Here is a 21,763-nt window from a genome sequence, read left to right as displayed (position 1 = left end):
AACATCGATCGTATTCAGATGGAACTCTCCATGCCAGCTACGCTGTAAATTGCTATGATTTTATGGTACCGCAATATTCTGAAATTACGGTTTATATAGCTCAGCGGTTTCAACACAAGCCGAACTGCACAATGCACATATTGGCTTTATACGATTTAGTGAGAACTTGACAAACAACACGACTACAATCTGTTAGTGCACTGATGCGCTGCATGTTGATGCAACAGTAGCTTGACGTTGAGCTTGGTCAATAAGCTCATATATATAGATAGTTGCTTCAGAGGTGGAGGGATGGTGTGGCGACAGTGCCCTCGGTTTTGTACTGGTGTTGCAGTTACCACAGTTCGCTGTTGAGCTCGGGCGTTGTGCTAAGGCAGCTGTATTGTAAAAAAAAACAATCAGTCATTTAGAATGCCTTGAATATATTCTGTTCATATTTTTTTGTCGTTCATAACCGATACTAGAACGTTACACTTTTATTTCAATGTTGATGAAACACTGCACTACAGCAGTAATATTACGGTACTTGCACAATCCCTATGCCAATCTCGTATATGTCACTAGATTAATGAGAATGCGTGCATATTGTTGGCAGGATCAGTGCTGAGACTGCTGGCGTGGTGCTACTTGGTACTTAGTAGAATATTGAAGTATCGTTCCCAGATAGTTGCCGATATGTTGCTACTCGAGTAAAATAATGAAATTGTTGCTGTTGCTGGTATAGGGTTGATAGTTGCCGACATTGATGCTACTCGGTAGAATAGTTTTCAACATTGTAGTTATTCAACATTGACAAAATATGTGCACCTCCTTTTGACTGTAATCCGCCAAGTATGTTTTTTGTCACAGAGAGTGAACGAATGGTTATAACAAAAAAAAGATCGTTTTGCGGTTAACGATGCCTGAAAACAGGAGGCAATATGTGCAACTTGTTTTGATACTTCTCGCAGTGCCTACTCAGTACTTCCTTGCGCAATGGTATGGTGCCAACAACAACTCTATACGAATCGGCAATCTCCATCAAATGATGGATGCTACAAAAGAGACATTTGCTCAAGCGAAAACACTGATGCTACGATTATGGTATCATTTCACCGGCGTTGCGATATTCCGTATCGACCTAAAAACTCGTGAAAAGTTGAAAGCAAAGAGTTTTTCCACATCAACGTTTCCGAATGGAGAGAATGTAGCGAAAGAGATGTTCAAGTATAGAAGCGACAAAGGCTACTTCGCTCAATCTACTGCGACAAGGTCACCAAGGCCAAAGACTGTGAAATTTCGGGTCGGACAAGTTATAAAACACAATAAATTCGGCTATCGAGGTGTTATTATTGGCTGGGATATTCATTGTAAGGCTCCCACCAACTGGATAAATGCTATTTATGGACAAGACAAATCCAGTCTTGATATGCCACACTATTTAATATTAGCAGATGTCCGGGATAGACCTGGTAATCATATGACTTATGTTGCACAAGATAAAATAAGTAGCTTCACTAACGTCCACATAATTAATCCAAAGGTATGGGATTATTTTGAATTTTATGATGGTGCGCAATTCCACACACGGCCGGCTGCTCATCAGATGTATCCACATGACTAATGTCGCAAAATGAACTAAGATGAACAATGGAACAATGGATCTAGAACTGCTTGCAGCACAGTGGAATTTGCACCAAATGGCCCATTGCAATGTGGTCTGCTGTACGTTCGAATCTCACAATGTCACTGAGAAACACTGAACTAGTGAACTGAACTAGTGAACTAGTGAGTTACATTCACCAACACAATGCTATACTGCCAGCTTTTCCCATGCCTTGTTGATGACTTACACCGCGTCGTTGTGTACATTGTGCAATTTTCAGGAATTTTGGTCTAGAATATTCAGTTCTATTGCACCTTCAAGTGTTTGAAGTTTCTTTTCACTCAATATTTGTGCATACTGCAGTTACAAATATTTGTCGCAGTAGTCGAACCCAAGTGAATAGCCATAGTGAACAAACCATGAAAAACATTATGTATTGTATAGTGTTGTCATGAGTATATTCACATATTCCGAAGCACTATTTTTACAAGTATTGAACATAGGTAATTGCACAATATTCTGAATCTATTTTTCATGGCTTCTCCATAGTAACTGAACACTTTTTGTGAATCCAGCCTGATTATATGCGTAAATCGTGGTATTGGACGAATTTTATGGTCACAGAAGTATTATCATCTTTGAAACGATATATTTCAAGAATCGTTTTATGTTATGATATTCAATAGCTGAAGCGCCGGTTGTTTGCTCAGTGGTAAATCTATGTTTACTTGAAATAAGCATGCTTTTCACATGGATTCTGAGCCAGGGTAAGATGCTATCAAAGATTGCGATATTGAACCCTGATGCTAAAGCTCCATCAATTAAATGGGATTTGGTTATCAAGCTATAGACTCAGATAGATTATAAAGGGAATAGATTGCCGTGCTAATACCACCATTACAACTATCATGAATATATTGGTTCTGTAGAGAGGAATTTATCCGTCACTGTTGAGTACAATCGTGCAGTGAAAAATGAATCGTCGCAAATCATTGTTCACTCAATCCTCAAGTTATTGTTATAAATTGATAGATAGGTCACACTACAGACTAGGGAGAAGGGGCCCGAGAGGCCTCCAGAGTCAGTTGCCAACTGTAACAGTATTCTGTGCATACTCCAACTCAAAATAGACATAGTAATATAATAAAATCCATCATACATACACAATTACACAGTATACATTATACAACAACTATTTCGAGTAATTAATCACGTAAAGAAAACAAATTTGAAATTGCTATTGGCACGACTGGCTTTACTCAACAACTTATGACAGGATAGTTGGCAGCAGACCTGATTTAACCACTATTTTGCCAATGAATAATGATTGTCGATTCCGAAGTCCGAACCGACCGCACGCCCACAGCACCACACCATTCCAGAGAATTTGGCGTTAAAAATGTATTGTAACGTTATGAAAGCCAGCATATTGTGTTCAGATTCGAAAATGTATGTTTCACTAAGGTGAGGGATATACATGCCCAGTATAACTAAATAGGTGAATGAGTTATGAGAAGCGGCATTAGGTATCAATGTGAGTTTATTAGTCATTTTATATTAACTTCTATTACTTTTCATTCAGCGTGCAATGCGCAATTGCGCATGTTTCCTCTTTACATCGCCAAGGCCCAGGTTGGTGTCTGATCTCATAGACTACTCAAAGCCGTTTCGACACCCTCCTATCTTTTCATTGTATCGAAGTTTTGTGGTGTTTTGAAATGATGAGATTTTGATAATAAACTGAACTGTGGGCCTACTGAATCTCGTCATTTCAAAACACCACAAGACTGCGGTGCAATGGAAAGATCCGACCCCACCTAGGCGATTTGAATAAGAGGAATGTACGTAGGCCTACATGCACAATTGCTCACATGTACACCGGATGGAAAGAAATATGATATAGCACAAACGACTAGCGATGAAAATGAATGTCGGATGTGTCGATAGGCGAGGTTGATATCAGATCAAGGCCGGGATCGTATGTAAATTATGCATGTATTCGGGTTAGGAAATAGCGGTTAGCTTGGGGTTAAAGTTAGGGGTCGGTAAGGATATGGGACGCCGAATTCACTGGTAACATTCGTGACCACTACCACTGGTCGCAGTGGGTACAAGAAAATGATAGGAACATGCGTCACGGTCGGTTAGTTGTCTGGTGACAAGCAGAGCAGGAGCCACTCGTTTCACCGTCGCTTAGTTCCCTCGACCCTGGTGTGCAGCAGGTTACAGAAAATCATCGAACGATGTTCACTTGTTCTCACTGGAAGGAGGACTGGTCAACGATTTTCCGATTGATCGACTCATGGTAAAAGCGTGTCTGTATCTCGAGGATCCATATCCCTGTTTTCGTTGACTAGCAACGGTACTTTGAAATCATCTATAGCAAAAGTGAGTCGCTCCATAGTCCACATATACGCAAACGTTACTTTTGCTTAGAGAAGACTTCCGGCTTATATTAGATCGTCTTCGTCGATAGGGAAATACTGTAGTATCAGTGTTCATAATTGGAAGATATGAGAAAGGTCGTGAACTGCAAGCATAATAACTTAAGCTTGTACAGCTGTGTATACGGGCTCGGTTTCTGACGCCTCAATTTGGATATACTGTTTCTATGATAGCAAACAGCGCTGATGGTACCAGATGAACCAGAGTTGAATAACTAGAAATTTGTCAGCTCTTCCAAATTAGATTAGAATTATATAGCTATATTCAGTTTTGTGCAAATAAGGTTAAAATTAGAATTATTCATGCGCATTTTGTCCAAATTAGATTAGAATTGGAATTGCTGAATTTGTAAAAGAAATACCGCTAAATTCAAGTTAATTTGATATCAAATCTGAGATCGCGCTGCTCAAATCTGCATGAGAATGGCAAATGTCTCAACACCAAGCTCGGCCGTTTTCGCTTATATGCACTTACCCAGTTCTGAGTTCTGTAGTGCACTTTAAGGAAAACCAGAAATTAGGTTACCTGCATTTCGCTCTTGATTAGTTGAATTAGACCACTGGAAATATTAGTTATCCAAGTCCGTACTATGAAGATGGCAAACAGGAAATCCCTAATATTTTCCATTAAAAATTGACAGAATATAGTATCCTGATAAATTGTCCATTGGTGTAGGTTACTCGTTGATTTTTGCCAAGATGGGTACTGTGGATGCCTATGGTCCGAGTTCACAAACACTCACGTTCTTGGACACTGAAGACGGTGATTTAACTGTTGGCGGCGATACCCAGGTACGGTTACGGAGCTACTGCATAAATTTGAACCGAGTTATGTATGAAATTTAATTCACAATGCTCTCCGTTTTCAGGCTAGTGATTATGAATTTACCGACTTCACAATGCCGTCACAAACCCAGACGCAAACACAAACTCAAAGCCAGTTGGAGTTGCCAGAAAACAGCCAGGTAAAAACTTATGCTCCTATTCTGATGATGGCAGTACGAAAGTTGGCCTATGCTGTCAGTTTATGCTTTTTTTTCACACATATACACACTACGTAGTTACAGTTACAGTTTTCCACTATGGCATGCAGTACAGAGCTATTTACGTTAGTGGCAAAAACATATCTGCGAAGACACAAACTGTCACAAAGTGCAATGAAATAGGTTTGGTGGCCGGAAAGAGACCAAATATCTTTAATGTGATGTGTAGCTGTAGAACTCGATTCAGAATCGAAAGAGAGAGGGAGAGAGTCTTAATCGCTCGGGTATTCGATTTGTAATACAGGTTAGGAAACATGTAGTTGTAGTGCAAAGCTTACTATGTTAGTAGAAATGACATACGGTAGGCTACCTGTGAAGTCGTGATAAACCCACGACAGTTGCACAGAGTGCAATTGAACAAGCATGGTCAAATAATCACTAACATATTTTTAATGTGGTGTAGATCGTAGAACTGGCTATGTAATATTCCTTGTCACAGCATAAAAGGTAGGCCTACATCCCAGATCTTTCATACCGTTACTGTTATGACTAATACTCGATTAGGAATCAGGTATTTGAATTTGCCAACCCTAGTAATCATGTAGAATGCCACCCTTGTCAAGGGGCTCTTAACATTTACTATACAATTTCCAGGGTGTTGATATCAATGGGATTAATCATGATGAGCTGAAGACGGATGATCACGAAGGTGGAGGTTTGCAAGAGCAGATCCACATGGCAACTCAAGGCGTCGCAGACTTGCGATTTGAAGAGGAGGACGAGGAAGACACTTACTATACGAAAGATCTTCCGGAACATGCTTGCGGGTGAGAATATAACTGTTTTTGAGTTCATTGTAATTAATTTTGTTCTTTCAAAAATATCAAGATTGCGATACAATGAAAAGATAGGATGGTGTCGAAGCGACTTGGAGTAGTCTTTGAAATCAGACACCCACCTAGGCCTTTATAATGCCAGAATCACAGCATGTGTTGAACGGCTTAGACAGGCAAACACAAAGGTTTGCCACTCGCAACTGTAGCATTTTGGAAATATGTGGTTGTCATGCTATCACAATATGTCTGCGATGTCATGTATTGTTGAAATTTTATGCTCCCAACCAAAATTTTATCCTGCTTATGCATTTGGTGAGCGATGTGATGTTGTTTCGAATGAGCCATTGAGCTACGCTATTGCGGTGGCTGGCATAGAAAACACTGAATCTTGTAGTGTACTATTAGAGTAGGCTACTATGAGGATATAGAACCGTGATTGAGAATAAATATATTGTTTCAATAGTAGTATATTGTACCAAGAGGAAAAGAAATTGAAGGTCACTGTTCCAGATTCTGTCGAGACATTTTGGACTGGTTTTCTGTAGTGATTTCATGATTGGCATTCCGTACTATAATTGAGGAGTTGAAGCTTTTTGCAAAGCTAGCATATTCCCTTATCCATTATTATTACGATTACTTGAAGAGACATTCTGCTGACCAAACCTTTCAACAACATCAAATCATCAACATCGAGCCTATGCATTTGAATCCCACTGGTGCTGGTTTCTATGTGATATTAACGTTTCAGGTACTGTGGCATCCATGATCCCAACTGCGTTGTCATGTGCAATTCGACCAAGAAATGGTTCTGCAACGGACGGGGAAATACATCTGGAAGGTGATTGTGCTATCATAGATTATGATGGAACTTTGAAAATCTGCTAATGACACGTCATTAAATAGAATGCTTTCCCTTGCTACTTCTAGATCTGACAGTAATGTTACTGTCAAGATATCTCGTGGTGTTTTCGACGGTAATTTTATGGCGACAATATGATAATCCTTTTACCGTACTTCCTTTCCCAGTCACATCGTGAACCATTTGGTGAGGGCGAAATGCAAGGAGGTCACCCTTCATCGAGAAGGCCAACTGGGTGATTCTGTTTTGGAATGCTACAATTGTGGATGCAGAAATGTGTTTCTTCTTGGCTTTATTCCAGCTAAGGCTGATTCTGTTGTCGTTCTGCTCTGCCGGTAAGTGCCAAGTATCACCTTATGTCAGACTTGTGCAGCTGTATCGTTAATGAGAGTGAACTGCAGGTAATCTAATTCTAATCTAAATTCCTATAATTCTAATCTAGTTTGAAAAAATAACTAGAACTATAATTCTAACTTAATTCTAATTTAGAAAAGACTGTGTGTGTGTGTGTGGCTATGATTCTATTTTATTCTTATTTGGGATAGCTGAAAATTTTCCGGTTGCCAAACTCTGCCTTACGTCAGAGTCGCCCTTGGCACAGCCGCATAGCTTGTGCAGTTTTGCGAGTCTGTATTTGAGATCCCTGCAGGGTATGATCGGTAATATAATAGCATTATAGCCTATATTAATATAATATTCATGGTTTTGTCATTTCTCATTTGTTGAAGGTTATGACTTTAAGATAAGCCTACAGTAGAGTATGTCGCACACGACTGTGACCGAGCTTCTGACCATCTAGTTATCGCTGATTGAGAGCTCTGTAAATGAGATATTTCAGTTTTTGTTCAAACTGAAATATGTTATTTTCCAGCAGTATGGTTACTGTGATTGATGATGGTTTTAAGAGTTTATACTATTCAGCATTCACGTCATTGATCTTTTGCCTCTTTTGCAATGTACTACTTCATTTTACAGTCAGCCTTGTGCGAATCAGAGTAGCCTAAAGGACATGAACTGGTATGCAAAATTCAGTGCTGTCGCCCGGCTTTTATAATTTACCTTGCCGTATTCGATAGGGACGCGACGCAGTGGCAGCCGCTGATTCAGGACCGGTGCTTTTTGTCGTGGCTCGTGAAAGTGCCGTCGGAAGAGGAGCAGATGCGCGCGCGGCAGATCACGGCGCAGCAGATCAACAAGCTGGAAGAACTCTGGAAGGTACTTGATCGCTTCACGGCAGTAAAGCCAGTGTTTGTTATGTGTTTTGATAGGGATTTTGAATCACATTGTAAGTTCTAGGTTTTGAAGTATGTAGTCGTTGGCACTTTGAAAACGTGATCGGTTACGATTATGAATCACAGTCACCCCTAAATGCGTGACAAAATGCGCTATGCTGAAATGCAGCAAGTTTTTGATTAGTGTTTTGGTCTGAATTTTGAAATTCCGTAAATTCCTCAATTTGCAAACGCAATCGATCACTAATCAGGATTACTCCATGCCTGGTTTTAGTAGACGTGTGTGTCATTATGACTTGATTGTGTTTAGGAAAATCCAGACGCGACTCTGGAAGACCTTGAGAAGCCTGGCGTGGACGAGGAGCCACAAGCTGTTTTGTTGAGGTGAGCACGTCTGGTGCGGAATTGATCAATTGAAATTTGCCAACACCGATTTCAGCATTTGCGATAGTAGTAGTGATGCATTACACATTTAATGTATGTGTAGAAATAGTTTGCATGACTAGAGCCAGACTGACATCAAACTTTTGAACTGGGACCGATAAAACCATTAACTAACACCTTTGCTGACAAATTGATACATTCAGCAGATATTTCGAAGATATGGCATCTAACTTCTGGGGCATTTCCAAAACTTTTATTTGAATTCATTTGAACAGCTTCACAGCCATTCTTATGCTTGGACATGAAGGTTGCATGTAAATGCAGGTCTGTAACATAGACAAATGTATATAGTTCATTGTTACCCTATTATCATGTTGTGACGTCACGAAAGTGGCTTGTATTTTTTTAAACTCTAATGGCCAAAGCCGAAATTTCTGTCATATTGTGACATCATCATTCATCATTGATCGGATTCAAAATGTAGGCTTACTACAAGGCTGATTTTTTTTTAAAACAGTTTACTTTTAAACGGCACAATTTTTATCATTCATATTGACTAAGTTTGTGCTTTATTTCGGTGGCTTGAGCTTCAATAAAACGGGACCCCAGTCATTTCCTGCTAATTTCACTAGTGCCAGAATGTTGAAGCGTGAATACAATTGAAATCAATGATATCATGGCTAGTCATTACCTTTTGAAATCGTAATTTCAATATGCCGTGCCAATACAATGATACATTAATGTCCAAAAGCTGGAAACCCAGTGTCGATTTTTCTATCCAGCAGGCTTATTATGCACTATTATTTGTATGCATTGTATCGTCAAGTCATACATTCGTCGTGCACGGTCAATAGGCGAGACCATATGACAACATTGCTCTAAATCATCAATTTTCAATCAGTTGCTGCATACTTTGATACGTCACTAGCGCTGTACGCTTGGTTCTGTGTTGCAGATACGAAGACGCGTACCAGTATCAAAACATATTCGGCCCCCTCGTGAAATTGGAAGCGGACTACGACAGACGGCTCAAGGAATCTCAGACTCAGGGAGATATCACTGTGAGATGGGATGTAGGTCTCAACAAGAAAAGACTGGCTTACTTTCAGCTGCCTAAGACTGACAGCGGTGAGACGCGCTTTCTACACGTTGTCATTTGTGAATTAGAAAGTGGCTTGTCGATTATTTTGTGTCATGTTTGCGAGTGAAATTATGATCCCAACTTGCATAAATAGTTCCTCTATGATGGCTTGTATATATAACAGATTTATTTATTAGTCACACCAGTGATAATCCGGTACAGACCAGGATGATGACAAGGGGCCCCGACCACGGGGCCTTAGTAGGTCTACACAGTCGCCACCTGTAAGAGTACACACATTACAATCAATATCGCATTACAACGAAAATAAATGAATAAAAGTAAAAGTGAGGCGAAAAATTTTTCAACCAGAATACAATATCGAGATATGTGTAACAGCTACACATCTTTGGATTGAATATTTGGAACTACAATGCAGGACTATGACAATAGAGAGTGTAGTACATGCATATGGGTACTTCAAAACAGCAACTGCAATATCTCGTAATTAACCTATTTAAGATCTATTTCTGATAGTGTTTTTTAAATAGATGATCACACAAATTTCTGAAATCTACTATAGTTTTCGAAATTTGCGCAATTTGTAGTGCCATCGGTCGTTATGCTGCGATGTGGCGAAGATGCATCTTGCAATTTCAAAACTCAACTGCAATATCTCATGATTAACTTATTTAAGATCTATTTCCGATAGTGTTTTTTAAATAGATGATCACACAAATTTCTGAAATATACTATAGTTTTCAAAATTGCGCAATTTGTAGCGCCATCGGTCGTTATGCTGCGATGTGGCTGCAATTTCAAAACTATCTCGCCTTCCATTTACTACCAAAAGCATGCGGCCAAGATACTTTGTAGAATTACTTCCAGTAGGATTTTTCAAACGATTTATTTTCTATTTCTAATTAAAACAGTTCTAGCTGAGTAGCAATGATTACTAATTTCATCGCCAGTGATTGTGGTGTAATTTTTCCAGACATGAAACTGATGCAAGGTGACGAGATCAGCCTCCGCCATCTCGGCACCAACTGGGAAGGGAAGGGGCACGTCGTGAAAGTCCCGGACAGTATCCTTACCAACTATTTTACATTTGTGTTTGCAGCAGTAGTCAGGTTACCCACTTTAAACTAGAGGTCGACTGATTATTGAAATGGCCGATATTTAGAGCTTTCCCGATTATCGATGTCGGCCTAATGCGGCCGATATTTTATATTTAAAAAAAAAAATTCAAAATATTGGAAATTCAATGCTCTGTGTTCTCAATCTCGAGAAATCGAGGACGTAAAGGGCGATATATGACAGATTTACCCTTGCAGGACGAGTTTAGCTGGGTGAGCATGCAGAGAAACTATGCTTCCTGCATTACAATCTACCTTTTCTGGACTGATCTGCAATTCTGTATCATATTTTGCTTTTTGGGTTATCCCAAATTTCATCGAATGTGCACAATTAAGCAATAATTCTTTTCAATTTCAGTTTTCTTGTTTGTTGTTCAGCTTTCTGTGGCATGTACAAGTGCCATCGCGCCTAATATAGAATATTTTTGGTGAAATTGTTCTCTGCTCCTACCATATTAATATCGGCCTATGATATAGGTTATCGGCCTTGTGAGTGTGCCGATATATCGGTATTGGCCTGTAAAAATCAATATCGGTCGACCTCTACTTTGAACACGGTGTTGCTTCCAAGGGAATATTTTAGCATTTTACGTACTTTGTGTTGATTTTTCCTGAACTGTTATCGCCGTAAGATTTCGGAGACGAAATCGGAATGGAACTGCGTTCTTCGGCCGGTGCTCCTTTGGAACACACGCGCAATTTCCAAGTGGATTTTGTCTGGAAATCCACCTCTTTTGACAGGTACGATTTTGTCAATTTTCGTACGTTTGCGTGCAGACTTGGTCAACTAGATAATTTCATGTTCGGTTCTAATATTCAGAATGCAAAGTTCAATGAAGACTTTTGCCGTGGATGAGGCATCTGTTTCCGCCTACATCTACCATCGACTGCTCGGGCACGAGGTTGATGAGCAGACTTTGAAGATCAACCTTCCCAAGAGGTTTTCCGCGCCTGGATTGCCGGAGTTGAATCATTCACAGGTGTGGTATGCAGTGCGATTCCGAATTGTGTGCACCACGGTTTCTCATATTTTGTGGTACGATTGTTCATTTGCAATGATCTTTCCAATTTCCATATTTTTCCGATAGTCGGCCAGGTTCTAATCAAAGGTCTAGTGACATGAAATTTGTATCCAGTAAGCTACTATTTTCGTGTGATGCATTTGATAAATTACTTGTGGCAACACCCAGAACTCCCTTTTTGTCCAGGTATATGCCGTGAAGACTGTTCTGCAACGTCCACTCTGCCTGATTCAAGGACCGCCCGGAACCGGGAAAACTGTCACCAGCGCGACAATCGTGTATCACCTCGTGAAATCTTGCAACCAAGGGTGAGCTTCTCTGGCAGACTTAACTACTGGGTTTTCAAAATGCGCAACTAGAACTAGAACTACTCACTTTTCAAAATCCTCAACTTGTATCTAGAAGTAGAACTGCTTATTTTTCAAAACTTGCAACTAGAACTAAAACCCTCATCTAGATCAGTAGAACTAGAATTAGGTACTCTATTTTGAAAATCCACAACTAGAACTAGAACTGCTCACTTTTCAAAATGTAGGACTAGTACTCGAACTACTCTATTTTCAGAATACACAGCTAGAATTACGATCACTCACTTTTCGAAATCCTCAACAAGAACTAAGATCACTCACTTTTCAAAATCCACAACGGGAACTAAAACTACTCGCTTTTCAAAATCCTTAACTAGAACAGTAGAACTAGAACTACTCTATTTTTAAAATCCACAACTAGAACTAAGATTACTCGCTTTTCAAAATCCTCAACTGGAACGGTAGATCTACAAATACTCACTTTTCATAATGCAGAACTAAACCTGCTCTATTTCAAAATCCACAACCAAAAATACAATTGGTCACTTTTCGAAATCCTCAATTAGATCAGTAGAACTGGAACTGCTCAGTCTTCAAAATCCTTAACTAGCCCTACTGTATAGTTGGTTGACCGTCAGCTAACTATAATATAGGTAATTTGCACAAGTTTGCCTGTAATATACAGTAGTTACTCGGTTTTCATAGTATATATTTCGATACCTAAGTGTTGGATGTTTACCTAGGCTCCTCCTCGTCACCTCATCCGCGTCAGTGGTATCTTACAAAAGCCTAGAGGTGGCCGTGCTATAAGTCGGCAGTTACGGAAAATAAAAAGAATATCGGCCTGGTGTAAATGACCATAGTAGTCGACAAACACCATGAATACCCCAAAATAAAATAGTTTATATTTACACACAGACAAGTTTTGGTGTGTGCTCCGAGTAACATCGCCGTCGACCAACTGACGGAGAAGATTCATCGCACCGGGTTGAAAGTGGTTCGACTCTGTGCCAAGAGCAGGGAGGCCATCGATTCGAACGTCTCCTTCCTGTCGTTGCACAACCAAGTCAGAAGCATGGACAGGTAATGTATCGTAAAGTATTCGAAAGAACTTGATTTGAATATGAATATATTATTCAACTGCATATCAAAGTTCCGTATATGCAAGAGTCTCTCCAGCATTATAAAATTACTACTGGGATATTTTTTTCATGTGCGAAAATTGCTTTCCCCAGCTTGCCGGAGCTGCAGAAACTGCAGCAGCTCAAGGACGAGACCGGAGAGTTGTCTTCAAACGACGAGAAACGATACCGCGCGCTGAAACGCAATGCCGAGCGCGAACTTTTGCAGGTGAACCTCCGATGAATTATGTTTCCAGGAAATCTCACTCGCAAACATGTCCCAAAACTATACGTTGTACTTCAGAAGTGGAAGTAATTTACAATGTAACGACTTGAGTAAGTTATGGAAGGATGCGAATCCTACTCTTGAATACTCCGGAGAAAGCAGGAATACTTTATATCCTGCCACCTCTGATTGTATTGAACTGTATTGCAGAATGCCGACGTGATCTGCTGTACCTGTGTCGGTGCCGGTGATCCTCGTCTGGTCAAGTTCCGATTCCGTTCTATTTTGATCGACGAAAGCACGCAGGCCACCGAACCGGAATGCATGGTTCCGGTCGTGCTTGGCGCCAAGCAGGTGAGATAATGCAAGATACTGCTCGCGTGCAGACTTAGATAACTACATAGTTATAGTTTTCTAGTTAGAATAGTTATAGCGAAATGCAGATATTCTAATCTAATTTGTAAAATGTTTCTTTGCTCTCATTATAATTCTGATCTAATTTCTGGTTTTCACGAAAATGCTACATGAGAATTGTATAGTGCAAAACATGCCGAGCTTGCTGTACATACATACATTTGCTATTCTCGTGCTTATGGGCATGAACTCTGATTTGGTATGAAGTGAACATAATTTTTGTCGTATTTCTTAATAATTCAGAATTTAATTCAATTTCCAAGTTTTTGTGCACATTCACTAATTCTAATTGTAATCTACTTTGGAAAAAAGCTTCGGGAATAAGTATGAATATATTATTCAAATGTATTACAAGGTTCTGTACGCCGAAACTGTGTGACCAGCGGTGTAACCATTAATCATTTTCCTTGTCATTACGAATGCTATTTTCTGATCGTGACGGTAAGAAATTTTTCTCAGCTCATTTTGGTCGGTGATCACTGCCAGCTCGGGCCGGTGGTGATGTGCAAGAAGGCGGCCAACGCGGGCCTGGCTCAATCTCTGTTCGAACGTCTCGTGGTTCTTGGCATACGGCCGATTCGCTTGCAAGTAAGTTTCTTTCGTATCTCTGTTACGAACATGTCCGCATAGCTGGTATTTAGTAGCGGCTACTTGTAAGACGTGTCCTGGCGACTAACGCAACTTGCAGATAGACAGAATCTTCAAATGTATTCTGTTACCTTGATATGGGGGCTATTTCACTGGGTTGTAATGGCTTGAGTCATGACCTGACTAGAGTCATTGTGCAGGACCTGAACCAAGTCATACGACTCGAGACTAGGATGGCCAAGACAGATATTTCATTGTAACTTTAAAGAATAGTTAAGTCACCACTTTATTGGTATTTCGTCTATCAGTCCTGATACTTGAAAATAGGGCCAGAAACTGTTAGGACGGAGGAAAATTATGATATTGTGAAGCGAAAGTACTGCAAGCAGGGAACAAACCTACTTGAGTGCTCCGATAAAGTAGAATTACTTTGTTACTGGCCACCTCTGTATATTATGCTAAAGACTAATTGGTGGATACCGTCTGATCTCAAATGGAATATGTCTGGGAAGCCGAGAATCTACTCGCCGTAGGAATTTACTTGAATGATACTTATTATTATCAAGATCACTCCTCACAAGAATTCAGCCGATCTTGCTCAAAACAGGTAATTTTTACGAGATCGATATTGTATAAATGAGAAGGTGCGAGATAACATTGCTGTCCATAAATTTGCAGCATGGTATCTTGACTGTTTGCGAAAAATTCACGTTTTTTGTTCAGGTTCAATATCGCATGCATCCCGCTTTGTCTGCATTTCCGTCCAACCTCTTCTACGAAGGCTCCCTTCAGAATGGCGTCACTGCAGGTTTGTGATCGTTATCTTCTATAAGATGCTGTTAGTCATTGTTATATCACCGAGAGAATGTTTCGGTTGTTTTTCAAGTGTTTGAATGAGACTTGGGTTTTCTGAGACTTCTCTGATCATGAACGCTTGATATTGAACTGTCCTGTTCAACTTGCGGTATAACGGAGCAAAGGCACATGTTGATTTTCCCATATACATTTAAGAAGTTTAATAAATTTATATATCTACATGAGTATGGCTACCCTCTATTGGACTGAAATTTCTTGTTTTTCTGGTTATTTTAACATACTCGCAGTCAGTTCCATGGGTGTCATATAGTATATCTTTACACATCTAACAGGAGAAAGAATGAGAACCGGCTTGACGTTCTCCTGGCCCTCTCCCGACAAGCCAATGTTCTTTTACAAGACTTCAGGGCAAGAAGAAATTGCAAGTTCCGGCACCTCATACTTGAACAGGTACTGCTAAATCATTGTGCGTTGTTGCAAGCAATCCAGGCAGTTAGAAATCCGCACAGGTGTTCAAATCTAGGGTTATTAGACGTATGTCCTATTTTTTCAGTAAATTTAAAGTGTCCTCGGAGGACGCCTAAATGTCCTCTTTTTTGGGAAATTGTCCTCATTTTCTCTGAAATGGATTAAAACGCCACGAAAAATGCGACACTGACCCAGCGAACGTCCCGAGTTTGGTAAAAAATCGGGTAAATCTGGAGTCGAGTCAAAATGATTATCTTTATTTTTAAATTTTTTTAGTCAACGCCACACACTATCACGAAAAAGCGGGTAATTTGGGATCCGAACCAAAGTGATGACCCTTTTTATTAGTTAACACAGCACTATCAGTCGAAAAAATATCAAAATCACCCGTTTTCTTGGAGCTTTCAGAATTTATAAATAGCATCCCCTTTTTAGGATATCAAAATACGGATGTTCAAAAATAACTTTTTTCTCGGACTCTTGGAATTCACTGATTAAATTGTTAGGCTGCCTAAAACTCACGGGGCCATTTTCACGGCAACGGAAAATGAGCCATAAAGCTACAAACAGGTGGAATTTTCGAAAATATATTCCGCTATCTTGATACAGAGTCTAATTTGCCCATTTAATATAACAAATTCCCGTCTCAAAAGTTGCACAAACAACCCCAAAACTATTTTAAACTTCGTAAAAGCAGAAGTGTAAAAGGCAGATAATTTTGCGTCGACAACTGTTGAGTAGAAAGCACACATAGTCTAAAATCAAATTGGTGTATTTGATTCGACTTGATGATTTGAAATTGACTCGAAAATTTGAGTCGATCCGCATTTTTCAAACGCCAAGTCAAGTCGAGTCATTTTTGCAAAGTGACTCAAAGTCGAGTCATCTAAAAAAGTTGACTCGAGTCAAGTCATGACACGGTGATAAACTGCAAAAAGTATGGCCTCTCGACCAAATCTGCTTTTAATTGAAGTAGTTTCGGCGTGTATTTGAAATCTGCTTGTAATCGAGATGAAAATTACAACATTGCTTATGCTTCAGTGGTAATTCTGACTAATTTGACGACCTCTGTAAATCAAATGCAACTGCGACTTTCCCCAGGACTGAGGCGGTCGTTGTGGAGCGGATTACGACGAAATTTCTGAAGTCTGGAATCAAGCCGGAGCAAATCGGCATCATCACACCGTACGAGGGCCAACGCTCGTATCTGGTGCAGTACATGCAGTACTCTGGGTCTCTGCATTCTAAGCTTTACATGGTAAGGCGATTGTTACTTCATCAAGATGGTTCACCGTTATGAGTAGGGTTAAGCAAAATCGAGTGCCGGTACCTGAGTAATGGAGTATTAGACCTCTGAGCATCACATCATTTCAGTATGAAAGATTTGGAAAGTTAAATATGTAGGCCTACCTTTAATGCGGCCACAAAGAATATAATATAAGTTCTACATCGCATTTAAGATTATTTGGTAATCAACTGGGACTTTCCGTGTGATAGCTGTTTAGACCCTACCAATATGACCTGTATGTTCAAACTACTCCATTTTCTTGAATGATTATCGCTTTGCTTTGTTATCAGGAAGTGGAAGTTGCGAGCGTTGACGCGTTCCAAGGCAGAGAGAAAGACTTCATCATACTGTCCTGCGTTCGTGCCAACGAGCACCAAGGAATTGGATTTTTGAACGACCCGCGTCGCTTGAACGTGGCTCTGACCAGAGCGAGGTATGGGACGTTATACTGATTTTTTCCGTATGTAATCTATTGAAATGTATAAAAATGGTGACGCTCTTTTAAGACAAACTCTCCTGTCTGTTTTCTAGTAAAGGAGTCCGTGCTTTTTGTGAAAGTCTGATTTGCCTTGGTAATTTCAATTTTTTATGCTGGTGAAGTCAAATTTGGCGATAAGATTGAGCAGTATATACAGGGCTTTGGTGACTCGAGCTGCGATTTTTTTGTGACTCCACTTGACTCGAGTTATATTCTCAAAATGCGGAAAATGTCTCGACCAAGTCATACGACTCGATACAGGCATTGTAGCTTCAAAGAATAGTAAAGTTACCACATTATTGGTATTTCGGATATTAGTCCAGATACGTGAAACGTTAAGGCCAAAATCTGTTAAAAGGGACAAAGTGAGTATGAGTATGTTATGGGTCCGAGGCTTTCCATAATACCTAAGCAGAGCCATAAAAATTGGGTTGAACATGACCTGAACTGGAACTATATTAATTGTGTATTGAACTTCTTTACCTCGATAGATTGTAATAATATATCGATACGTGTGACAGGTACGGCGTGATCATTGTGGGCAGCCCCAAGGCCCTGTCCAAGCAGCCGCTGTGGAACCATCTGCTGACCTACTTCAAGGAACAGCGCGCCCTGGTCGAGGGCCCGCTCGGAAACTTGAAAGAGAGCCTGATGCAGTTTTCGAAACCGAGAAAGCTGACCAACGCGCTGAACCCGGGCGGAAGGTACATGAGCACAGCCATGTGGGACGCCAGGGAGCTGTTGGTGCCTGGGGGCGCGTACGACAGGACCTCCCAGTTTAACGGTAGGTGTCTTTGTGGGTATCCGTTTTTTGTCGCCGGATCTATTTTCTAATACTGATGCGCGTCTTCAACTTGAGGAGCTTTTCCTGTGCGGCTTTAATATCAAAATATCAAAGGTGGTCAGAAGAAAAGAACTAATTTTTTAGAATTGTCAAGTAGAATTCCCGCACTAGTTACGCGAGTGGTTATGCAGGTTGTAATGACTCGAGTCGCGATTTTTTGCTGACTCGACTCGACTCGAGTCCTTTTTCAAAAGCGTAAAATGACTCGACTTGTACTGATTGTGCGTGCCTGGAACCGAGTCATGTGACTCGAGACTAGGACGGCCAAGACAGACATTTCATCGTAACTTCGAAGATTTGTAAAGTCACCACATGATTGGTATTTCGTCTATCAGTCCTGACACGTGGAAAATAGGGCCAGAAGCTTGTTAATACCGAGGAAAATTACAATGTTATGAAATTTATGAATGCGAGTCAGTCTACAACTCTACATCACTTGAGCGGAGTTGTAAGAAGTGGGTTGAACCGGATTGAACTGAAAACTGAATGGTTAACATAATGACTCGGACTTGAGTCAAAACACTGACTCGTACTCTGCACTCCTCTAGCTGATCTAGGCAATATGTCAGTTTTGCACTACATAAAAATATTTTGGCATTTTCTTGACCACCTATTGCATTAACCTTCGTTAGAAATGCTCTGGGTTGATCACGACTCCACAGAAATGGTATTAACGCTAACGCGCATAGCCAGATCATAACAATTTAGTACTTGATTTGGGTACATGAATCATTGTGCCCAACCCTATTTATGATACACTGTCTTTCTCACAGGTAACCTGCCACCACGTCACCAGTACTTCCGTACCCACGACCAGATCGGCATGATCAACCCGGCTCAGGCCCAAGCCATGAACGTGTCCCTCCCGGTACCTGTCAACATGTACATGCAGCCCACCGTGCCGCCCAACTACTACCCGGGCAACATGCAGGGCCGCCCGCCGCCCAAGGGCAGGGCGCCCAGGATGAATCGCAACAGCAACGTCAACGGGATGGGCCAGGACGGCGCCGGGATGCAGCACGGGACTCAGTCGCAGGACATGACGCAGAACTTCTCGCAGGGTGAGTCCCTTGTGCCAAGCGTTGCTCGTAACAGACTCGGACAGATTGATAATTCTAGCTGTCTTATTAGACTAACTACAGTGAAATGCCAGAGATATAATTCCGATATGATTTGTGAAATCTTTCTTTGCTCTAATTCTAGTCTAATTTCTGGTTCTGGAAATGGTTTATGAGAACTGTATCGTGCGAAACGAGCCAAGCATGCTGTACAGACATTTACCAAATTCGGTGTGTATTCCCGGAATTCGAAAAAAAAAGTTAATTTTGAACAACCCCGAGCAAAGTACTTGGCTTAGTTCTTGTCAGACTTTTCATTAGCAGTGTTGACGTGTCTTGGAATTCGGTATTTGAACTTGATTAGAAGTTTACGGTGTTATTTGTACGTGTCTACCAAGTACCAACACTAACTGCTTTGTACAACCTCTCCTGTTGAGACTCACTGCCTTTCTTGTTTGCGTCTGCAGGCATTCTCACCCAACCGTACGGCACCGGGCTGTCCATGAGTCAACCCATCAGTCAGGGCATGAGCCAGCTGGGACTTTCTCAGGCCGAACTGTCCCAAGTAAGTATGCCCAGATATGAAAAGGCTAGCCGGTATGCAATCGCTGAATCTGACAATGTACAATTGAATAATACCATGTTTTGTTTCCATATTTCCATCAATTTGTTCATTACATATGCAAACTAAACAATATTCTTATCACTTCCCTACTAGTTGCTGACTATCACCGGTGACGATGTCAGCCGAAAATATTTGATTTTATTTCGAAATTTTTAAAATCTTAAATCAGTTTTTTGATAAACATATGCAAAGGATAAAAAGATCTTTTCGATTCTCTACTAGTTGCTGACGGTTACCCTGCTCTGTGTCCCTTCAAATCTGACATTGTTTTTTTGAATTTTCAGGACAGCTACCTGGGGGAGGAGTTCCGCTCGCAGGTTGACGCTGCGCTGTCGCAAGATTCCACTTACCAAGGGGAACGCGCCTACGCTGCACAGGGCCTGAATTTTTCCCAGTATTAGCAGCTAAGTATGTGACAGTTGAAACTAGGTCGAAGTCTCCGGTGTGGCTGATTTATGCCTTCTTGTAACGAACAGAGGAGAAAAGACATGGCTGGGAGCAAACCCGTCAAAGCAGCGAGAAGAGGAACGTGTTGTCAAGGAATCTCTAGTTTCTGTGGCCAATCTTACCCGGAGGTAGGGTGGATGCTGGCGTCAACCGCAAAATCACAACATGTGCGACGCTGCAGCCATCTGATTTCGGAAATCCTACAAAACTTTTCTGCCACGCTCTCACTCGATGTCGAGACGCGCACGCAGCGATACCTACTATCCAGTACGGCCACTGGGCAAAATGACAACGGTTGATGAAATGATTTCTGGCTCTAGCTCCTCTGTCTCTGTGCAAAACATCAAACTCGGAATGAAAATTGTGTTTGATCGGAGCTAATTCGCACATACGTCGATTGGTGTGTATAGATTTTTAGTTGACTGACGTGTTTCCACTTGTGCTGTCATTACTAGTCCAGGGCAAAATCGAGTACATGCGTGATTCTAAATCGAGTATTCGACTTTGAGTTGGGTATCACATATTGTAATGCAACAGTCTGGATGATGTGGAATGTTCAAATATCCACCTGTACAAAAATTGCCTGTTAGAAAATGCTGTCGGCTGTATGTCGATCACCACATCACATAAATGTGTTATCTACTAACATGTTGGCTTTGTACCACTTTTCGAATGGTAGATTATGGCCTATCAAATCAAGGTTTCGAGGCTTCGACAGTTGAACATAATATTGAAACTACAATTTTCATTGATAAATTAACCCTTGGTCGTAATTAGTGTATAATTTCAGTACTTGAAAGAATCAGCTCTCGGCTCGAATCATTAGAAGTAATACTCAATTCAGATTCGAGTGCTCGAATCATTGTGCCCAGCCCTGGTCATTACCCATTGCAGGGCAGATCGATTCAAATTTCGTGTCGCGCAAGGCTTCGTTGGTAAATTAATTCGGGTATAGATTCCCTGGTCACCGCTCCCGTTGTGTAGTAGCTGATTTCGCAATGTAGAAATGCGTATTTGCTGTCGGCTATGTTGTTTTACGATATTTGATTGCATGTTGCTCCCAATAAATATACTGATATATGGGTCTGGAGAAATCGTGTTGTGATATTATGGGAGTCCTACTGTTTATCGATTGTATTGCTGTGGACGAGATGGTGTGGTAAAGAGATCAGTGCAGTCCGTGGGTTGGGGCTCCGTTGTCACCACTGTCCAGCTGACCAATCGCTAGTTATTTTCCTGTGAAAATGGAAGATTTACTGTATTGTTACGCTGTGACCAAACCACGAATAGAGTGCTAGTCGAATATACGCTATCCGAGAAGATGGCACGGTAACAGAGAGTGCAGCAGATAAAGATTAGGTTGGTCGATTCTAAAACAAGCTAGCGCAGTGGTTGGGTGCATTGATAACGTGCGGTGTCATACCACAATTGCATTGGTTTGTAAGGCTAAGTGACTCCAAGGGCACAATCATAGTAACCATACGGTTAAAGCCGTATAATGATGATAGATAAAAGTAATG

The 21,763-nt window shown here is 40.8% G+C and overlaps 2 protein-coding genes across 2 annotated transcripts; both read left to right on the top strand.

Annotated features, from left to right (window-relative positions):
• Nucleotides 1-219: 219 nt before the first annotated feature.
• Nucleotides 220-2,411, top strand: LOC145446360 (uncharacterized). The gene has a single exon (XM_080324627.1). It carries the CDS (start codon nucleotides 899-901, stop codon nucleotides 1,601-1,603), a length of 705 nt encoding a protein of 234 aa, XP_080180753.1. The 5' UTR covers nucleotides 220-898; the 3' UTR covers nucleotides 1,604-2,411.
• Nucleotides 2,412-3,717: 1,306 nt separating this feature from the next.
• On the top strand, nucleotides 3,718-21,337 carry LOC145446341 (regulator of nonsense transcripts 1-like). Its single transcript, XM_080324606.1, has 26 exons — nucleotides 3,718-4,821; nucleotides 4,899-4,994; nucleotides 5,667-5,839; nucleotides 6,597-6,686; nucleotides 6,875-7,042; nucleotides 7,683-7,724; nucleotides 7,784-7,922; nucleotides 8,250-8,323; nucleotides 9,279-9,451; nucleotides 10,399-10,488; nucleotides 11,173-11,281; nucleotides 11,361-11,520; nucleotides 11,749-11,870; nucleotides 12,789-12,953; nucleotides 13,106-13,220; nucleotides 13,428-13,571; nucleotides 14,091-14,219; nucleotides 14,943-15,027; nucleotides 15,368-15,485; nucleotides 16,605-16,761; nucleotides 17,082-17,224; nucleotides 17,791-18,053; nucleotides 18,887-19,174; nucleotides 19,639-19,736; nucleotides 20,081-20,204; nucleotides 20,273-21,337. The coding sequence occupies exons 1-25, from the start codon at nucleotides 4,729-4,731 to the stop codon at nucleotides 20,195-20,197; spliced, it is 3,351 nt and encodes a 1,116-aa protein (XP_080180732.1). The 5' UTR covers nucleotides 3,718-4,728; the 3' UTR covers nucleotides 20,198-20,204; nucleotides 20,273-21,337.
• The last annotated feature ends 426 nt before the right edge of the window (nucleotides 21,338-21,763 follow it).

Source organism: Botryllus schlosseri, chromosome 9 (assembly GCF_051294905.1).
Source record: "Botryllus schlosseri isolate E-star chromosome 9, Bs_hap1, whole genome shotgun sequence".
Taxonomy (NCBI): domain Eukaryota; kingdom Metazoa; phylum Chordata; class Ascidiacea; order Stolidobranchia; family Styelidae; genus Botryllus; species Botryllus schlosseri.
The sequence above is the reverse complement of the archived record's forward strand: the minus strand, read 5'-3'. Positions and strand labels throughout refer to the sequence as shown.

Excerpts from the sequence above, each read along its gene's own strand:
- LOC145446360 (XM_080324627.1), top strand. The coding sequence starts at position 899 with ATGCCTGAAAACAGGAGGCAATATGTGCAACTTGTTTTGATACTTCTC.
- LOC145446341 (XM_080324606.1), top strand. The coding sequence starts at position 4,729 with ATGGGTACTGTGGATGCCTATGGTCCGAGTTCACAAACACTCACGTTC. Across the intron at positions 13,572-14,090 it reads TCGTGCTTGGCGCCAAGCAG|CTCATTTTGGTCGGTGATCA; the intron begins GTGAGATAATGC and ends AATTTTTCTCAG. Across the intron at positions 14,220-14,942 it reads TACGGCCGATTCGCTTGCAA|GTTCAATATCGCATGCATCC; the intron begins GTAAGTTTCTTT and ends TTTTTTGTTCAG.